The sequence below is a fragment of the Pantherophis guttatus genome, chromosome 16 (genome assembly GCF_059756535.1).
Source record: "Pantherophis guttatus breed Tessera chromosome 16, ASM5975653v1, whole genome shotgun sequence".
NCBI classification, from domain to species: Eukaryota; Metazoa; Chordata; class Lepidosauria; order Squamata; family Colubridae; genus Pantherophis; species Pantherophis guttatus.
In genome coordinates, this window is record NC_142078.1 from 3,894,351 (window position 1) to 3,915,995 (window position 21,645).

General features: G+C 43.2%; 1 protein-coding gene across 5 annotated transcripts in view; it reads right to left on the bottom strand.

Annotated features, from left to right (window-relative positions):
• The window catches only part of LOC117658473 (uncharacterized), a 29,542-nt gene extending 9,122 nt beyond the window's left edge, over window positions 1–20,420 (bottom strand). For 4 of the 5 annotated variants that reach the window (XR_015730144.1, XR_015730143.1, XM_087879750.1 and 1 more), the window contains exons 1-2: window positions 20,062–20,420; window positions 3,566–19,825 (exon numbers count right to left, since the gene is read on the bottom strand). Coding sequence is in view for 2 of the 5 variants with exons in the window: in XM_087879750.1 (XP_087735876.1) it covers window positions 3,566–19,825; window positions 20,062–20,073 (16,272 nt within the window). In the remaining 3 variants the exon portion in view is untranslated. The remainder of the gene's footprint in view (window positions 1–3,565; window positions 19,826–20,061) is intronic. The other variant, XR_015730145.1, reaches the window with a different exon arrangement.
• Between the last annotated feature and the right edge of the window lie 1,225 nt (window positions 20,421–21,645).

A 21,645-nucleotide genomic window follows, 5' to 3' on the forward strand; every position in this document is an offset into this window, starting at 1 on the left:
TTTTTTAAATAGCAATTACATGGAATCTATTTGATCCAGGACAATTCTTGTTCCTAGAGATAAGAATTTGGAATTCCTGCACAAAAAGAAATCAGCTCCAGTTAAAGAGGACGGGAGGGTCAGAATCTCCTGCCGATGGTTGCTGCTAGTGAATTTCCTCTCATTCCAGCACATTATTATTATTGGAAAAAGGAAGCAGAAAAATCAGGCAATTTTGATACGATCCGAGTTGGTTTCCTTCTGGATCCCTTTAACTGCTGGATCCCTCAACACTTGGAACTTGGCCAAAAGAGGCTCATGTGCCTTGGGGGTTCAGCATCATTAAGCTATGCAGTATTTTGTTTTCGCAGAAGTGGTTCAAGGGAGACGGGATTTTGCTTTCTGTCCTGGATTGCTGTATTGCTTTGGGATTCAGGAAAAGTTGCCTCACCTAAGCAGAAATAATGGAGGGAGCTCACCTGGGATGATGGAACAAAGCACAAAACAACATGGCAACACAAAGGGAATGCAATGCGATGTTGACCTGAGACTGTATAAATGAGTCTTAGTGGAGCTTCCCTAGAAAGGAGCAGTCTACATCGAACAGTTTGCCTTTTGTGAGAAACGGGCAAACTCAACTGGTTTCTTTTTTTATTATTATTATTGAAAAAGTTTTTCAAATACAAATTTTTCCCCCTTTCCCCCCCCTCCTCCCTAACCCCCTCTCGCCCTCCCCTCCCCGTGGCTTCTTCAAAGTAAAACCCAAATTCATAACAGATTATATAATACTTTACCATCCCTTTACTCCATCCCCCATATGCTGACCCTTTCTTTCTAATATTATTATATCCCCCTTATTTCAAAATAACATTCTACTATAACATTGTATAATAACTCCTAGTTTAGCATAGTAATATTATTATATCTCCCAGTTTAGCAATTTAATCTACACTTTTTCTCCTCCTCCATACATATATCTCTTAAATCAAATCTTTTATGTATATTAATATAACATTTCAAAGCAACCTTCCACTATAAAACTATATAATAAATCCTAATTTAACATTTATTCAACTCATGGTCTATCCATTTCCTCCACTCCCATAAGTATATCTCTTAAACATAATATCCCTTTTCTTAAACTAAACAATCAATAAGCTAACCTGTCTCCACCCACTTTCCTACAGAATTACCATACATAACAATTCTTAATATCTTTTTTCTTCTGCCCACACCACTAAAAAGTATTCCCTTATATAAATAAAATCCTCAAATGACTTTAAGCTTGTAATCCATATGATGTCTTCTGTAATGTCTTTCAGCAGGATTGTTAACTCCATCACCCATATTAGGGTAACATCACATCCTAATTCCAACAGTATGTTCGGAATCTTCAATTATCATCTGCCCCCATCAATAGTAAATATCTTCATATATATATATATATAAAAAGGAAAACAACCACCCGAGTGACTTTATATTTGTATTCCATATAGTGTCTATAGTAGTGTCTTTCATCTAAATTATTAATTCCAACCACCGTAATAGGGTAACAGCCAGATCTTCTGCGTGCCCCGATCCCATAACTCTCTTGCCTTGTAGCTCAGCATAAACGTAATACATTTATCAAAGAATCCAAAATAGATAATTCCAATCCATTCAGTTTAAGGCCCTTTTCACATCCCAAAAGTACAGCACTGCAGGGGTCTGTCACTCTCCTCAAGATAATATAAACCAATACTTTGCCTCAGCTATCTTTTCATATATTCAATCATCTTTTAGATAACTGGCATTACACTGTTGTTTAGTTTAAAAGTTTTTGTTTTTATGAGACCTACTTCTTTTTTTCTTGACTTTTTGTGGGTTAGATCTCCATCCTGATTTCCTTTCCATGAGTTGTATATCAACTGTTTGGTTTTCATGCTGATCTATAACTTGATCTTGTTGGTTTTGCTTTTGTGGCTTAAATCTCCATTCTGGTTTCTTTTCTATGAGTTGTATATCAACTGATTGATTTCCATGCTGGTCTGTGACTTGATAAGTCATCACATTAGAATCCAACGCCGCCTCTCTTGTATTTATAAATAGTCCAGCTGAGACCTCTGAAGAATCCAGAAGCGGCTCATCTACAAAGACCTCTGTAACTTGTTGTTTTTCCATTACTTCCACCTCCTTCTGCTTATCCTGAATTTCTATCTCTTGTTGATTTTGCTTTTCTTTATTCCACTCATGTATTATACATGAAGATGTTGAACCCATTTTAAGAATCTTATAGTAAAATTCTTCCGCTTTTTCAACAGAATTTAATTGGTATCTTTCTCCTTGATATCTCAATATTATACCAATTGGAGCATCCCACCTAAATGAGATGTTTTGTTTTTTTTAGCTCAGTCACCAGGAATCCAAATTTTTTTCTATCTTTTAACATCTTGGGCGGCAACTCTTTATATATCCAAATCTTTCTTCCGTACAGTTGTAAAGTAGAATTAAAGGATTTTTGCACAATATTATTTCTTATTTCTTTATCTGTAAAGTAAATCACCACATCTCTAGGCAATTGCCTTTGCTTTGCAATCCAAGAGTTTACTCTATAGGCCTTGTCAATCTTACAAAATACCTCCTCAGGATGAACCTTTAAAATCCCAGCTAGAACTTCAGCAGATATTTTTCTTAAATCATCTCTATTGTTTTCCTGTAACCCTCTCATTCTAACCGCAAATTCCGTGAGCCTGTATTGCATCATTATAACTTCTTTTTCAATCCCTTGTTTTATATTTTCTGCATTGCAGGTCTCGTGATCAGCTTCCTTTTTAAACTTTACTTCTGAGCTATTGTCTTGAATATTTATCAAATCATTTTCAATTCTTTCTATTTTATTATCCAAATTATAAATCTTGTCATCAACTTCCTCCATTTTAGACTCTAATAACTTGATATTTTTATCCATCACTATAACTATTTCTGAAAAGGCATTGGTCACTGTTACAATCTTTCGTTGTAAATTATCAGCTAATCAGCTAGAAATGTTGCCTGACCAGGTTCTGCAGGATTCTCTGGGACACAACACATCCTCTCCACAACTGCTGGGAAGAGGCTCTGCGGTATCCGAAGCAGCACATTAGATTCAGTCAGTTTTCTTCCATATGAAGAAGTATCCACCTTGTGAACTCCCAAGTCTTTTGCTATGTAATCTAAATGGGCTGTGATTAATGTGTACGTAGCATATGTATGGGTATATCTATATTCTTTTGAGAGCAGGCCTCAGAATTCCATTTTTTAACTTCAAAGTCTAACAATCGGAGCAGCCCTCAACTACAGCCCTTGGACAGGGATCAGGCAGGGATCTCGTCCACAGCTGCCCAGTTGAGAATCTAACATTCCTGAACCACTGACAGATGGACATCCAGACTCATACAAGGCCTCCCGCCCCTCCCAGGACAGCCTGCTCTGCTAGTTGCCATCAGAATGACCGACAGCAGTCAAACTCAGGTCTGGGAGCCTGGGCATGGCCCTGGAAGATTAAAGGAATTTATTAAAAGAAAAACATATATTAAATTTATTAAAAGTTTTAATTGGATTTTATTACCTTTCCTGCCAGGCATTTATGAGGTTTCTCTCCTGTGTGGATCCTTTTATGTCTATAAAGGTTGTTACTTTGACGAAAACTCTTTCCACACTCCAGGCAATTATGAGGTTTTTCTCCTGTGTGGATCCTTTGGTGTCTATAAAGGGTGCTGCTATCACCAAAGCTCTTTCCACACTCCAGGCATTTATGTGGTTTTTCTCCTGTGTGGATCCTCTGATGTGTATAAAGGATACTGATACGACCAAAGCTCTTTCCACACTCCAGGCATTTATGTGGTTTTTCTCCTGAGTGGATTCTTTGATGTCTATAAAGATGTCCCCTCTGACTAAAGCTCTTTCTACACTCTAGGCATTTATGTGGTTTTTCTCCTGAGTGGATTTTTTGATGTCTATAAAGGTGTACCCTCTGACTGAAGCTCTTTCCACACTCCAGGCACTTATGAGGTTTTTCTCCTGTGTGGATCCTTTGATGTTTATAAAGGCTGCTCCTCTGAGTGAAGCTCTTTCCACACTCTAGGCACTTATAAGGTTTTTCTCCTGTGTGGATCCTTAAATGACTTTTAAGATGGTTGGTTTTTTTGAAGGATTTTTCACATTGCGGGCACTGATGTTTCTTTCCTGCCTCCTGGATCCTTTGGGGATCTCCAGGTCTTCCGAAGGACCCTCCGCCCTCCAGGCATTTCTTCAGTTTCTCTCCAGAATGGATCCTTTGGTGTTTATACAGGGTACTCCTTTGACCAAAATTCTTTCCACACTCCAGGCATTTATGAGGTTTTTCTCCTGTGTGGATCCTTTGATGTATATAAAGGTTGCTCCTCTGACTGAAGCTCTTTCCACACTCCAGGCTCTTGTGAGGTTTTTCTCCTGTGTGGATTGTTTGATGTATATAGAGGGTGCTCCTTTGACCAAAGCTCTTGCCACACTCCAGGCATTTATGAGGTTTTTCTCCTGTGAGGATTTTTTGATGTTTATAAAAGTTTCCACTGTGATTGAATGTCTTTTCATACATCAGGACTTCATCTGGTTCCTCTAATGAATGGATTCTTTGATGCCTATTAAGGCTTGTCTTGTATCTAAAACTCTTTCCACATTCCAGGCATTTATATGGTTCCTCCCCTGAATGGATCCTTTGATGTCTATAAAGGGTGCTGGTATGACGGAAGCTCTTTCCACATTCCAGGCATTTATGAGGTTTTTCTCCTGTGTGGATTCTTTGATGTTTATAGAGGCTGCTCCTTTGACCAAAGCTCTTTCCACACTCCAGGCATTTATGAGGTTTTTCTCCTGTGTGGATCCTTTGATGTTTATGAAGATTTCCCAACTGACTGAAGCTCTTTCCACATTCCAGGCATTTATGAGGTTTTTCTCCTGTGTGGCTCCTTTGATGTGTATAAAGATGTCCCCTCTGACTGAAGCTCTTTCCACACTCCAGGCACTTATGAGGTTTTTCTCCTGAGTGGCTCCTTTGATGTATATAAAGATGTCCCCTCTGACTGAAGCTCTTTCCACACTCCAGGCACTTATGAGGTTTTTCTCCTGAGTGGCTCCTTTGATGTATATAAAGATATCCCCTCTGACTGAAGCTCTTTCCACACTGAAAGCATTTATGAGGTTTTTCTCCTGTGTGGATCCTTTGATGTGTATAAAGATGTCCCCTCTGACTGAAGCTCTTTCCACACTCCAGGCATTTATGAGGTTTTTCTCCTGAGTGGCTCCTTTGATGTGTATAAAGATGTCCCCTCTGACTGAAGCTCTTTCCACACTGAAAGCATTTATGAGGTTTTTCTCCTGAGTGGCTCTTTTGATGTGTATAAAGATATCCCCTCTGACTGAAGCTCTTTCCACACTCCAGGCACTTGTGAGGTTTTTCTCCTGTGTGGATTGTTTGATGTATATAGAGGGTGCTCCTTTGACCAAAGCTCTTGCCACACTCCAGGCATTTATGAGGTTTTTCTCCTGTGAGGATTTTTTGATGTTTATAAAAGTTTCCACTGTGATTGAATGTCTTTTCATACATCAGGACTTCATCTGGTTCCTCTAATGAATGGATTCTTTGATGCCTATTAAGGCTTGTCTTGTATCTAAAACTCTTTCCACATTCCAGGCATTTATATGGTTCCTCCCCTGAATGGATCCTTTGATGTCTATAAAGGGTGCTGGTATGACGGAAGCTCTTTCCACATTCCAGGCATTTATGAGGTTTTTCTCCTGTGTGGATTCTTTGATGTTTATAGAGGCTGCTCCTTTGACCAAAGCTCTTTCCACACTCCAGGCATTTATGAGGTTTTTCTCCTGTGTGGATCCTTTGATGTTTATGAAGATTTCCCAACTGACTGAAGCTCTTTCCACATTCCAGGCATTTATGAGGTTTTTCTCCTGTGTGGCTCCTTTGATGTGTATAAAGATGTCCCCTCTGACTGAAGCTCTTTCCACACTCCAGGCACTTATGAGGTTTTTCTCCTGAGTGGCTCCTTTGATGTATATAAAGATGTCCCCTCTGACTGAAGCTCTTTCCACACTCCAGGCACTTATGAGGTTTTTCTCCTGAGTGGCTCCTTTGATGTATATAAAGATATCCCCTCTGACTGAAGCTCTTTCCACACTCCAGGCATTTATGAGGTTTTTCTCCTGTGTGGATCCTTTGATATGTATAAAGATGTCCCCTCTGACTGAAGCTCTTTCCACACTCCAGGCATTTATGAGGTTTTTCTCCTGAGTGGCTCCTTTGATGTGTATAAAGATATCCCCTCTGACTGAAGCTCTTTCCACACTCCAGGCACTTGTGAGGTTTTTCTCCTGTGTGGATTGTTTTATGTATATATAGGGTGCTCCTTTGACCAAAGCTCTTGCCACACTCCAGGCATTTATGAGGTTTTTCTCCTGTGAGGATTTTTTGATGTTTATAAAAGTTTCCACTGTGATTGAATGTCTTTTCATACATCAGGACTTCATCTGGTTCCTCTAATGAATGGATTCTTTGATGCCTATTAAGGCTTGTCTTGTATCTAAAACTCTTTCCACATTCCAGGCATTTATATGGTTCCTCCCCTGAATGGATCCTTTGATGTCTATAAAGGGTGCTGGTATGACGGAAGCTCTTTCCACATTCCAGGCATTTATGAGGTTTTTCTCCTGTGTGGATTCTTTGATGTTTATAGAGGCTGCTCCTTTGACCAAAGCTCTTTCCACACTCCAGGCATTTATGAGGTTTTTCTCCTGTGCGGATTCTTTGATGTTTATAGAGGCTGCTCCTTTGACCAAAGCTCTTTCCACACTCCAGGCATTTATGAGGTTTTTCTCCTGTGTGGATCCTTTGATGTTTATGAAGATTTCCCAACTGACTGAAGCTCTTTCCACATTCCAGGCATTTATGAGGTTTTTCTCCTGTGTGGCTCCTTTGATGTGTATAAAGATGTCCCCTCTGACTGAAGCTCTTTCCACACTCCAGGCACTTATGAGGTTTTTCTCCTGAGTGGCTCCTTTGATGTATATAAAGATATCCCCTCTGACTGAAGCTCTTTCCACACTGAAAGCATTTATGAGGTTTTTCTCCTGTGTGGATCCTTTGATGTGTATAAAGATGTCCCCTCTGACTGAAGCTCTTTCCACACTGAAAGCATTTATGAGGTTTTTCTCCTGAGTGGCTCCTTTGATGTGTATAAAGATATCCCCTCTGACTGAAGCTCTTTCCACACTCCAGGCACTTATGAGGTTTTTCTCCTGAGTGGCTCCTTTGATGTATATAAAGATATCCCCTCTGACTGAAGCTCTTTCCACACTCCAGGCATTTATGAGGTTTTTCTCCTGTGTGGATCCTTTGATGTGTATAAAGATGTCCCCTCTGACTGAAGCTCTTTCCACACTCCAGGCATTTATGAGGTTTTTCTCCTGAGTGGCTCCTTTGATGTATATAAAGATGTCCCCTCTGACTGAAGCTCTTTCCACACTCCAGGCACTTATGAGGTTTTTCTCCTGAGTGGCTCCTTTGATGTATATAAAGATATCCCCTCTGACTGAAGCTCTTTCCACACTGAAAGCATTTATGAGGTTTTTCTCCTGTGTGGATCCTTTGATGTGTATAAAGATGTCCCCTCTGACTGAAGCTCTTTCCACACTGAAAGCATTTATGAGGTTTTTCTCCTGAGTGGCTCCTTTGATGTGTATAAAGATATCCCCTCTGACTGAAGCTCTTTCCACACTCCAGGCACTTGTGAGGTTTTTCTCCTGTGTGGATTGTTTGATGTATATAGAGGGTGCTCCTTTGACCAAAGCTCTTGCCACACTCCAGGCATTTATGAGGTTTTTCTCCTGTGAGGATTTTTTGATGTTTATAAAAGTTTCCACTGTGATTGAATGTCTTTTCATACATCAGGACTTCATCTGGTTCCTCTAATGAATGGATTCTTTGATGCCTATTAAGGCTTGTCTTGTATCTAAAACTCTTTCCACATTCCAGGCATTTATATGGTTCCTCCCCTGAATGGATCCTTTGATGTCTATAAAGGGTGCTGGTATGACGGAAGCTCTTTCCACATTCTAGGCATTTATGAGGTTTTTCTCCTGTGTGGATTCTTTGATGTTTATAGAGGCTGCTCCTTTGACCAAAGCTCTTTCCACACTCCAGGCATTTATGAGGTTTTTCTCCTGTGTGGATCCTTTGATGTTTATGAAGATTTCCCAACTGACTGAAGCTCTTTCCACATTCCAGGCATTTATGAGGTTTTTCTCCTGTGTGGCTCCTTTGATGTGTATAAAGATGTCCCCTCTGACTGAAGCTCTTTCCACACTCCAGGCACTTATGAGGTTTTTCTCCTGAGTGGCTCCTTTGATGTATATAAAGATGTCCCCTCTGACTGAAGCTCTTTCCACACTCCAGGCACTTATGAGGTTTTTCTCCTGAGTGGCTCCTTTGATGTATATAAAGATATCCCCTCTGACTGAAGCTCTTTCCACACTCCAGGCATTTATGAGGTTTTTCTCCTGTGAGGATTTTTTGATGTTTATAAAAGTTTCCACTGTGATTGAATGTCTTTTCATACATCAGGACTTCATCTGGTTCCTCTAATGAATGGATTCTTTGATGCCTATTAAGGCTTATCTTGTATCTAAAACTCTTTCCACATTCCAGGCATTTATATGGTTCCTCCCCTGAATGGATCCTTTGATGTCTATAAAGGGTGCTGGTATGACGGAAGCTCTTTCCACATTCCAGGGATTTATGAGGTTTTTCTCCTGTGTGGATTCTTTGATGTTTATAGAGGCTGCTCCTTTGACCAAAGCTCTTTCCACACTCCAGGCATTTATGAGGTTTTTCTCCTGTGTGGATCCTTTGATGTTTATGAAGATTTCCCAACTGACTGAAGCTCTTTCCACATTCCAGGCATTTATGAGGTTTTTCTCCTGTGTGGCTCCTTTGATGTGTATAAAGATGTCCCCTCTGACTGAAGCTCTTTCCACACTCCAGGCACTTATGAGGTTTTTCTCCTGAGTGGCTCCTTTGATGTATATAAAGATGTCCCCTCTGACTGAAGCTCTTTCCACACTCCAGGCACTTATGAGGTTTTTCTCCTGAGTGGCTCCTTTGATGTATATAAAGATATCCCCTCTGACTGAAGCTCTTTCCACACTCCAGGCATTTATGAGGTTTTTCTCCTGTGTGGATCCTTTGATGTGTATAAAGATGTCCCCTCTGACTGAAGCTCTTTCCACACTCCAGGCATTTATGAGGTTTTTCTCCTGAGTGGCTCCTTTGATGTGTATAAAGATGTCCCCTCTGACTGAAGCTCTTTCCACACTGAAAGCATTTATGAGGTTTTTCTCCTGTGTGGATCCTTTGATGTGTATAAAGATGTACCCTCTGACTGAAGCTCTTTCCACACTCCAGGCACTTATGAGGTTTTTCTCCTGTGTGGATCCTTTGATGTTTATAAAGGCTGCTCCTCTGAGTGAAGCTCTTTCCACACTCTAGGCACTTATAAGGTTTTTCTCCTGTGTGGATCCTTAAATGACTTTTAAGATGGTTGGTTTTTTTGAAGGATTTTTCACATTGCGGGCACTGATGTTTCTTTCCTGCCTCCTGGATCCTTTGGGGATCTCCAGGTCTTCCGAAGGACCCTCCGCCCTCCAGGCATTTCTTCAGTTTCTCTCCAGAATGGATCCTTTGGTGTTTATACAGGGTACTCCTTTGACCAAAATTCTTTCCACACTCCAGGCATTTATGAGGTTTTTCTCCTGTGTGGATCCTTTGATGTATATAAAGGTTGCTCCTCTGACTGAAGCTCTTTCCACACTCCAGGCTCTTGTGAGGTTTTTCTCCTGTGTGGATTGTTTGATGTATATAGAGGGTGCTCCTTTGACCAAAGCTCTTGCCACACTCCAGGCATTTATGAGGTTTTTCTCCTGTGAGGATTTTTTGATGTTTATAAAAGTTTCCACTGTGATTGAATGTCTTTTCATACATCAGGACTTCATCTGGTTCCTCTAATGAATGGATTCTTTGATGCCTATTAAGGCTTGTCTTGTATCTAAAACTCTTTCCACATTCCAGGCATTTATATGGTTCCTCCCCTGAATGGATCCTTTGATGTCTATAAAGGGTGCTGGTATGACGGAAGCTCTTTCCACATTCCAGGCATTTATGAGGTTTTTCTCCTGTGTGGATTCTTTGATGTTTATAGAGGCTGCTCCTTTGACCAAAGCTCTTTCCACACTCCAGGCATTTATGAGGTTTTTCTCCTGTGTGGATCCTTTGATGTTTATGAAGATTTCCCAACTGACTGAAGCTCTTTCCACATTCCAGGCATTTATGAGGTTTTTCTCCTGTGTGGCTCCTTTGATGTGTATAAAGATGTCCCCTCTGACTGAAGCTCTTTCCACACTCCAGGCACTTATGAGGTTTTTCTCCTGAGTGGCTCCTTTGATGTATATAAAGATGTCCCCTCTGACTGAAGCTCTTTCCACACTCCAGGCACTTATGAGGTTTTTCTCCTGAGTGGCTCCTTTGATGTATATAAAGATATCCCCTCTGACTGAAGCTCTTTCCACACTCCAGGCATTTATGAGGTTTTTCTCCTGTGAGGATTTTTTGATGTTTATAAAAGTTTCCACTGTGATTGAATGTCTTTTCATACATCAGGACTTCATCTGGTTCCTCTAATGAATGGATTCTTTGATGCCTATTAAGGCTTATCTTGTATCTAAAACTCTTTCCACATTCCAGGCATTTATATGGTTCCTCCCCTGAATGGATCCTTTGATGTCTATAAAGGGTGCTGGTATGACGGAAGCTCTTTCCACATTCCAGGCATTTATGAGGTTTTTCTCCTGTGTGGATTCTTTGATGTTTATAGAGGCTGCTCCTTTGACCAAAGCTCTTTCCACACTCCAGGCATTTATGAGGTTTTTCTCCTGTGCGGATTCTTTGATGTTTATAGAGGCTGCTCCTTTGACCAAAGCTCTTTCCACACTCCAGGCATTTATGAGGTTTTTCTCCTGTGTGGATCCTTTGATGTTTATGAAGATTTCCCAACTGACTGAAGCTCTTTCCACATTCCAGGCATTTATGAGGTTTTTCTCCTGTGTGGCTCCTTTGATGTGTATAAAGATGTCCCCTCTGACTGAAGCTCTTTCCACACTCCAGGCACTTATGAGGTTTTTCTCCTGAGTGGCTCCTTTGATGTATATAAAGATATCCCCTCTGACTGAAGCTCTTTCCACACTGAAAGCATTTATGAGGTTTTTCTCCTGTGTGGATCCTTTGATGTGTATAAAGATGTCCCCTCTGACTGAAGCTCTTTCCACACTGAAAGCATTTATGAGGTTTTTCTCCTGAGTGGCTCCTTTGATGTGTATAAAGATATCCCCTCTGACTGAAGCTCTTTCCACACTCCAGGCACTTATGAGGTTTTTCTCCTGAGTGGCTCCTTTGATGTATATAAAGATATCCCCTCTGACTGAAGCTCTTTCCACACTCCAGGCATTTATGAGGTTTTTCTCCTGTGTGGATCCTTTGATGTGTATAAAGATGTCCCCTCTGACTGAAGCTCTTTCCACACTCCAGGCATTTATGAGGTTTTTCTCCTGAGTGGCTCCTTTGATGTATATAAAGATGTCCCCTCTGACTGAAGCTCTTTCCACACTCCAGGCACTTATGAGGTTTTTCTCCTGAGTGGCTCCTTTGATGTATATAAAGATATCCCCTCTGACTGAAGCTCTTTCCACACTGAAAGCATTTATGAGGTTTTTCTCCTGTGTGGATCCTTTGATGTGTATAAAGATGTCCCCTCTGACTGAAGCTCTTTCCACACTGAAAGCATTTATGAGGTTTTTCTCCTGAGTGGCTCCTTTGATGTGTATAAAGATATCCCCTCTGACTGAAGCTCTTTCCACACTCCAGGCACTTGTGAGGTTTTTCTCCTGTGTGGATTGTTTGATGTATATAGAGGGTGCTCCTTTGACCAAAGCTCTTGCCACACTCCAGGCATTTATGAGGTTTTTCTCCTGTGAGGATTTTTTGATGTTTATAAAAGTTTCCACTGTGATTGAATGTCTTTTCATACATCAGGACTTCATCTGGTTCCTCTAATGAATGGATTCTTTGATGCCTATTAAGGCTTGTCTTGTATCTAAAACTCTTTCCACATTCCAGGCATTTATATGGTTCCTCCCCTGAATGGATCCTTTGATGTCTATAAAGGGTGCTGGTATGACGGAAGCTCTTTCCACATTCCAGGCATTTATGAGGTTTTTCTCCTGTGTGGATTCTTTGATGTTTATAGAGGCTGCTCCTTTGACCAAAGCTCTTTCCACACTCCAGGCATTTATGAGGTTTTTCTCCTGTGTGGATCCTTTGATGTTTATGAAGATTTCCCAACTGACTGAAGCTCTTTCCACATTCCAGGCATTTATGAGGTTTTTCTCCTGTGTGGCTCCTTTGATGTGTATAAAGATGTCCCCTCTGACTGAAGCTCTTTCCACACTCCAGGCACTTATGAGGTTTTTCTCCTGAGTGGCTCCTTTGATGTATATAAAGATGTCCCCTCTGACTGAAGCTCTTTCCACACTCCAGGCACTTATGAGGTTTTTCTCCTGAGTGGCTCCTTTGATGTATATAAAGATATCCCCTCTGACTGAAGCTCTTTCCACACTCCAGGCATTTATGAGGTTTTTCTCCTGTGAGGATTTTTTGATGTTTATAAAAGTTTCCACTGTGATTGAATGTCTTTTCATACATCAGGACTTCATCTGGTTCCTCTAATGAATGGATTCTTTGATGCCTATTAAGGCTTATCTTGTATCTAAAACTCTTTCCACATTCCAGGCATTTATATGGTTCCTCCCCTGAATGGATCCTTTGATGTCTATAAAGGGTGCTGGTATGACGGAAGCTCTTTCCACATTCCAGGGATTTATGAGGTTTTTCTCCTGTGTGGATTCTTTGATGTTTATAGAGGCTGCTCCTTTGACCAAAGCTCTTTCCACACTCCAGGCATTTATGAGGTTTTTCTCCTGTGTGGATCCTTTGATGTTTATGAAGATTTCCCAACTGACTGAAGCTCTTTCCACATTCCAGGCATTTATGAGGTTTTTCTCCTGTGTGGCTCCTTTGATGTGTATAAAGATGTCCCCTCTGACTGAAGCTCTTTCCACACTCCAGGCACTTATGAGGTTTTTCTCCTGAGTGGCTCCTTTGATGTATATAAAGATGTCCCCTCTGACTGAAGCTCTTTCCACACTCCAGGCACTTATGAGGTTTTTCTCCTGAGTGGCTCCTTTGATGTATATAAAGATATCCCCTCTGACTGAAGCTCTTTCCACACTCCAGGCATTTATGAGGTTTTTCTCCTGTGTGGATCCTTTGATGTGTATAAAGATGTCCCCTCTGACTGAAGCTCTTTCCACACTCCAGGCATTTATGAGGTTTTTCTCCTGAGTGGCTCCTTTGATGTGTATAAAGATGTCCCCTCTGACTGAAGCTCTTTCCACACTGAAAGCATTTATGAGGTTTTTCTCCTGTGTGGATCCTTTGATGTGTATAAAGATGTACCCTCTGACTGAAGCTCTTTCCACACTCCAGGCACTTATGAGGTTTTTCTCCTGTGTGGATCCTTTGATGTTTATAAAGGCTGCTCCTCTGAGTGAAGCTCTTTCCACACTCTAGGCACTTATAAGGTTTTTCTCCTGTGTGGATCCTTAAATGACTTTTAAGATGGTTGGTTTTTTTGAAGGATTTTTCACATTGCGGGCACTGATGTTTCTTTCCTGCCTCCTGGATCCTTTGGGGATCTCCAGGTCTTCCGAAGGACCCTCCGCCCTCCAGGCATTTCTTCAGTTTCTCTCCAGAATGGATCCTTTGGTGTTTATACAGGGTACTCCTTTGACCAAAATTCTTTCCACACTCCAGGCATTTATGAGGTTTTTCTCCTGTGTGGATCCTTTGATGTATATAAAGGTTGCTCCTCTGACTGAAGCTCTTTCCACACTCCAGGCTCTTGTGAGGTTTTTCTCCTGTGTGGATTGTTTGATGTATATAGAGGGTGCTCCTTTGACCAAAGCTCTTGCCACACTCCAGGCATTTATGAGGTTTTTCTCCTGTGAGGATTTTTTGATGTTTATAAAAGTTTCCACTGTGATTGAATGTCTTTTCATACATCAGGACTTCATCTGGTTCCTCTAATGAATGGATTCTTTGATGCCTATTAAGGCTTGTCTTGTATCTAAAACTCTTTCCACATTCCAGGCATTTATATGGTTCCTCCCCTGAATGGATCCTTTGATGTCTATAAAGGGTGCTGGTATGACGGAAGCTCTTTCCACATTCCAGGCATTTATGAGGTTTTTCTCCTGTGTGGATTCTTTGATGTTTATAGAGGCTGCTCCTTTGACCAAAGCTCTTTCCACACTCCAGGCATTTATGAGGTTTTTCTCCTGTGTGGATCCTTTGATGTTTATGAAGATTTCCCAACTGACTGAAGCTCTTTCCACATTCCAGGCATTTATGAGGTTTTTCTCCTGTGTGGCTCCTTTGATGTGTATAAAGATGTCCCCTCTGACTGAAGCTCTTTCCACACTCCAGGCACTTATGAGGTTTTTCTCCTGAGTGGCTCCTTTGATGTATATAAAGATGTCCCCTCTGACTGAAGCTCTTTCCACACTCCAGGCACTTATGAGGTTTTTCTCCTGAGTGGCTCCTTTGATGTATATAAAGATATCCCCTCTGACTGAAGCTCTTTCCACACTGAAAGCATTTATGAGGTTTTTCTCCTGTGTGGATCCTTTGATGTGTATAAAGATGTCCCCTCTGACTGAAGCTCTTTCCACACTCCAGGCATTTATGAGGTTTTTCTCCTGAGTGGCTCCTTTGATGTGTATAAAGATGTCCCCTCTGACTGAAGCTCTTTCCACACTGAAAGCATTTATGAGGTTTTTCTCCTGAGTGGCTCTTTTGATGTGTATAAAGATATCCCCTCTGACTGAAGCTCTTTCCACACTCCAGGCACTTGTGAGGTTTTTCTCCTGTGTGGATTGTTTGATGTATATAGAGGGTGCTCCTTTGACCAAAGCTCTTGCCACACTCCAGGCATTTATGAGGTTTTTCTCCTGTGAGGATTTTTTGATGTTTATAAAAGTTTCCACTGTGATTGAATGTCTTTTCATACATCAGGACTTCATCTGGTTCCTCTAATGAATGGATTCTTTGATGCCTATTAAGGCTTGTCTTGTATCTAAAACTCTTTCCACATTCCAGGCATTTATATGGTTCCTCCCCTGAATGGATCCTTTGATGTCTATAAAGGGTGCTGGTATGACGGAAGCTCTTTCCACATTCCAGGCATTTATGAGGTTTTTCTCCTGTGTGGATTCTTTGATGTTTATAGAGGCTGCTCCTTTGACCAAAGCTCTTTCCACACTCCAGGCATTTATGAGGTTTTTCTCCTGTGTGGATCCTTTGATGTTTATGAAGATTTCCCAACTGACTGAAGCTCTTTCCACATTCCAGGCATTTATGAGGTTTTTCTCCTGTGTGGCTCCTTTGATGTGTATAAAGATGTCCCCTCTGACTGAAGCTCTTTCCACACTCCAGGCACTTATGAGGTTTTTCTCCTGAGTGGCTCCTTTGATGTATATAAAGATGTCCCCTCTGACTGAAGCTCTTTCCACACTCCAGGCACTTATGAGGTTTTTCTCCTGAGTGGCTCCTTTGATGTATATAAAGATATCCCCTCTGACTGAAGCTCTTTCCACACTCCAGGCATTTATGAGGTTTTTCTCCTGTGTGGATCCTTTGATATGTATAAAGATGTCCCCTCTGACTGAAGCTCTTTCCACACTCCAGGCATTTATGAGGTTTTTCTCCTGAGTGGCTCCTTTGATGTGTATAAAGATATCCCCTCTGACTGAAGCTCTTTCCACACTCCAGGCACTTGTGAGGTTTTTCTCCTGTGTGGATTGTTTTATGTATATATAGGGTGCTCCTTTGACCAAAGCTCTTGCCACACTCCAGGCATTTATGAGGTTTTTCTCCTGTGAGGATTTTTTGATGTTTATAAAAGTTTCCACTGTGATTGAATGTCTTTTCATACATCAGGACTTCATCTGGTTCCTCTAATGAATGGATTCTTTGATGCCTATTAAGGCTTGTCTTGTATCTAAAACTCTTTCCACATTCCAGGCATTTATATGGTTCCTCCCCTGAATGGATCCTTTGATGTCTATAAAGGGTGCTGGTATGACGGAAGCTCTTTCCACATTCCAGGCATTTATGAGGTTTTTCTCCTGTGCGGATTCTTTGATGTTTATAGAGGCTGCTCCTTTGACCAAAGCTCTTTCCACACTCCAGGCATTTATGAGGTTTTTCTCCTGTGTGGATCCTTTGATGTTTATGAAGATTTCCCAACTGACTGAAGCTCTTTCCACATTCCAGGCATTTATGAGGTTTTTCTCCTGTGTGGCTCCTTTGATGTGTATAAAGATGTCCCCTCTGACTGAAGCTCTTTCCACACTCCAGGCACTTATGAGGTTTTTCTCCTGAGTGGCTCCTTTGATGTATATAAAGATATCCCCTCTGACTGAAGCTCTTTCCACACTGAAAGCATTTATGAGGTTTTTCTCCTGTGTGGATCCTTTGATGTGTATAAAGATGTCCCCTCTGACTGAAGCTCTTTCCACACTGAAAGCATTTATGAGGTTTTTCTCCTGAGTGGCTCCTTTGATGTGTATAAAGATATCCCCTCTGACTGAAGCTCTTTCCACACTCCAGGCACTTATGAGGTTTTTCTCCTGAGTGGCTCCTTTGATGTATATAAAGATATCCCCTCTGACTGAAGCTCTTTCCACACTCCAGGCATTTATGAGGTTTTTCTCCTGTGTGGATCCTTTGATGTGTATAAAGATGTCCCCTCTGACTGAAGCTCTTTCCACACTCCAGGCATTTATGAGGTTTTTCTCCTGAGTGGCTCCTTTGATGTATATAAAGATGTCCCCTCTGACTGAAGCTCTTTCCACACTCCAGGCACTTATGAGGTTTTTCTCCTGAGTGGCTCCTTTGATGTATATAAAGATATCCCCTCTGACTGAAGCTCTTTCCACACTGAAAGCATTTATGAGGTTTTTCTCCTGTGTGGATCCTTTGATGTGTATAAAGATGTCCCCTCTGACTGAAGCTCTTTCCACACTGAAAGCATTTATGAGGTTTTTCTCCTGAGTGGCTCCTTTGATGTGTATAAAGATATCCCCTCTGACTGAAGCTCTTTCCACACTCCAGGCACTTGTGAGGTTTTTCTCCTGTGTGGATTGTTTGATGTATATAGAGGGTGCTCCTTTGACCAAAGCTCTTGCCACACTCCAGGCATTTATGAGGTTTTTCTCCTGTGAGGATTTTTTGATGTTTATAAAAGTTTCCACTGTGATTGAATGTCTTTTCATACATCAGGACTTCATCTGGTTCCTCTAATGAATGGATTCTTTGATGCCTATTAAGGCTTGTCTTGTATCTAAAACTCTTTCCACATTCCAGGCATTTATATGGTTCCTCCCCTGAATGGATCCTTTGATGTCTATAAAGGGTGCTGGTATGACGGAAGCTCTTTCCACATTCCAGGCATTTATGAGGTTTTTCTCCTGTGTGGATTCTTTGATGTTTATAGAGGCTGCTCCTTTGACCAAAGCTCTTTCCACACTCCAGGCATTTATGAGGTTTTTCTCCTGTGTGGATCCTTTGATGTTTATGAAGATTTCCCAACTGACTGAAGCTCTTTCCACATTCCAGGCATTTATGAGGTTTTTCTCCTGTGTGGCTCCTTTGATGTGTATAAAGATGTCCCCTCTGACTGAAGCTCTTTCCACACTCCAGGCACTTATGAGGTTTTTCTCCTGAGTGGCTCCTTTGATGTATATAAAGATGTCCCCTCTGACTGAAGCTCTTTCCACACTCCAGGCACTTATGAGGTTTTTCTCCTGAGTGGCTCCTTTGATGTATATAAAGATATCCCCTCTGACTGAAGCTCTTTCCACACTCCAGGCATTTATGAGGTTTTTCTCCTGTGAGGATTTTTTGATGTTTATAAAAGTTTCCACTGTGATTGAATGTCTTTTCATACATCAGGACTTCATCTGGTTCCTCTAATGAATGGATTCTTTGATGCCTATTAAGGCTTATCTTGTATCTAAAACTCTTTCCACATTCCAGGCATTTATATGGTTCCTCCCCTGAATGGATCCTTTGATGTCTATAAAGGGTGCTGGTATGACGGAAGCTCTTTCCACATTCCAGGGATTTATGAGGTTTTTCTCCTGTGTGGATTCTTTGATGTTTATAGAGGCTGCTCCTTTGACCAAAGCTCTTTCCACACTCCAGGCATTTATGAGGTTTTTCTCCTGTGTGGATCCTTTGATGTTTATGAAGATTTCCCAACTGACTGAAGCTCTTTCCACATTCCAGGCATTTATGAGGTTTTTCTCCTGTGTGGCTCCTTTGATGTGTATAAAGATGTCCCCTCTGACTGAAGCTCTTTCCACACTCCAGGCACTTATGAGGTTTTTCTCCTGAGTGGCTCCTTTGATGTATATAAAGATGTCCCCTCTGACTGAAGCTCTTTCCACACTCCAGGCACTTATGAGGTTTTTCTCCTGAGTGGCTCCTTTGATGTATATAAAGATATCCCCTCTGACTGAAGCTCTTTCCACACTCCAGGCATTTATGAGGTTTTTCTCCTGTGTGGATCCTTTGATGTGTATAAAGATGTCCCCTCTGACTGAAGCTCTTTCCACACTCCAGGCATTTATGAGGTTTTTCTCCTGAGTGGCTCCTTTGATGTGTATAAAGATGTCCCCTCTGACTGAAGCTCTTTCCACACTGAAAGCATTTATGAGGTTTTTCTCCTGTGTGGATCCTTTGATGTGTATAAAGATGTCCCCTCTGACTGAAGCTCTTTCCACACTCCAGGCACTTATGAGGTTTTTCTCCTGAGTGGCTCCTTTGATGTATATAAAGATATCCCCTCTGACTGAAGCTCTTTCCACACTGAAAGCATTTATGAGGTTTTTCTCCTGTGTGGATCCTTTGATGTGTATAAAGATGTCCCCTCTGACTGAAGCTCTTTCCACACTCCAGGCATTTATGAGGTTTTTCTCCTGAGTGGCTCCTTTGATGTGTATAAAGATGTCCCCTCTGACTGAAGCTCTTTCCACACTGAAAGCATTTATGAGGTTTTTCTCCTGAGTGGCTCCTTTGATGTATATAAAGATATCCCCTCTGACTGAAGCTCTTTCCACACTGAAAGCATTTATGAGGTCTTTCTCCTGAGTGGATCCTTTGATGTGTATAAAGATGTCCCCTCTGACTGAAGCTCTTTCCACACTCCAGGCACTTATGAGGTTTTTCTCCTATGTGGATCCTTAGATGCCTTTGAAAATCTCCGTTTCTTTTGAAGGATTTTTTGCATTCCGGGCACTGATGTTCCTTTCCTCCCTCCTGGATCCTTCGGGGCTTTGGGGGTCTTCGGAAGAAGCCTCCGCCCTCCAGGCCCGTCTTGGGGTCTCTGCCCCTTTCCTCCTCCACACGTCGCCCTCCAGGCAGCCGCCTTTCCCGGGCTCCCCCTGGGCTCCTCCGTCCTGCAGCTCCAGAGCCTCCCGGCCTTTCCCCACCGTCTCCCGGAGAAGCCGCGCCAGGACCGGTCAGGACAGCTCCGCGGGGCCCGCTCTCCTCCTCCTCCTCCTCTCGGGCGGCGCCTCTTTCCTGCATCCGCCGCCATCCTCCGTCCTCCTGCAGGGGAGAAAGGGAAGAGGGTCACGGATGCTTCCCCTTCCCCGCAGGGGAGGCCCAGGCCCAAGCCCCCGCCTCCCACGGGCCTCCCGGGCATTCTCCAGGCGGACACGGCCTCCTTCCCAGCATCCCCAAGCGAGACGAGGCCTCGGCCTTCCCATCTTGCTCGCCTCCCTCCCTCCCCTTTCCGGAGACGCCCTCCCGGACTGCAACTCCCAGCATCCCTTGCGCCGAACCTGCATCATCATGTCTCTTCTATCGGCGACTCAGGCAGCTCCACGGGTCTCGGTTTAGTTTTCCGGAAGTAGAGGTTACGCTCTTCCGCGTAGGAAGGCCGAAGCTCCGCCTATTCCTGTGGAGAGACCGTCCCAAGCGGTCCTCCTGCCAATCACCGCCGTTTCCAGAACGGCCAATCGGCGTCTTCCTTCCTTTATCGAGCAAGATGGCGCCTGCGCGTTGCCGAGAGTTGTGAGAGTTCCGGGCGGTGGTGGGCCGAGGGGGTCCCGTTGAATTTTGGGGTCTCCCCGCATCCAGCAGGGGGCCGTTTTGGGGCTGAGGCTTTCTTCCCATAGGCAAGGAGGGGTGGGGGGGGCGGAAACACCATTCCTTCGGAGGGACCGCCCCAAGGAGTCCTGCAGCCAATCGCTGCCGTCCCCAGAGCGACCAATCGGCGTCCTCCATTTTCAGTCACGCAGAGTGCGCCTGCGCGGTGCCGTTTCCCTTTCTGTTCTCGGGCGGAGGTGACGCTGGGGGGGGGATTTTCCCTTTGATCTTTGGGGTCCCTCTTCTCCCCCTCCCCCCTGAATCCAGGCAGGCGGAGGTTGGGGGGCCCTTCTGCGGCTCTGACTCCCTCCCTTCCCCCAACCGGAGTCCCTCCCTAGACAAGGCGGGGGGGTGGAAATATGGGGGGGGCACCCAGGCAGGCGGGGCTGAGGGGTCTCCCCTTCCTCCTGGGGGGCTCCAGCCAGGCTCCTCCGTGGCCTCCAGGCAGAGAGACCGAGGGGGCTCCTCCCTGCAGCTCCTGACCCCCCTTTTCCCGCTTCCTCCCCACCCAAAGACCCCCTTGCAAATCTGCAGGGGGAAAAATCCCCTCCAGGACCCCCCACATTAATATGTGGACCCCCTCGGCCTCTGCTGAGCCCCTGAGGTCGAAGCGTCCAGGAAGGAGAACCTTCCCCCCCATTGCCCCTCGGGTACCCCCTTCAGCCCCCCCAGCTTTGCCCTCCTCCCCTTAAATGCACCATAGCTGGAGGACCCCCCCACCGCCTTGGATTCGTGGGGGGGGCCTTTTCCTATTTAAATGCTCCTCTCTTGCACTGCAGCTTCTCCTCTGCTGGGAGGTGATCCTGATCCAGCAACCCCATAAGTTTTTAAACTTGTATGTCAGCCATCTCGCCAAAAGCAACCTTTAAGATTTGACATTTTAATGTTCTTGTTTTTGCAGTAAATACCTGGGGTAAAGTGATACTGGAGCCCAGTGAGGTCCTCAAGGTGTTTTTAGGTGTATGTAGGAGTTTCCCCTGTCAGCTAACAGAATAAGAACAACTGAGTTGGAAGGGGCCTTGGAGGTCTTGTAGTCTGACCCCCTGCTCAAGCAGGAGAGCTTATCCAAAAAGTGCTTTTTCAAGAGGCAACTGGGTTTCATTTGCTTTTCTTTGAATATGTTTCACTTCTCATCCAAGAAGCTTCTTCAGTTCTATAGTACTGAAGGAGCTTCTTGGATGAGAAGTGAAATGCCTTCAAGCTTTCCCCCCTCTCCCGGGCTTTTCCCCAGTTTCCTCTGTATCCCATTGGGTCCATCAGGCATTGGAGGAGGATCA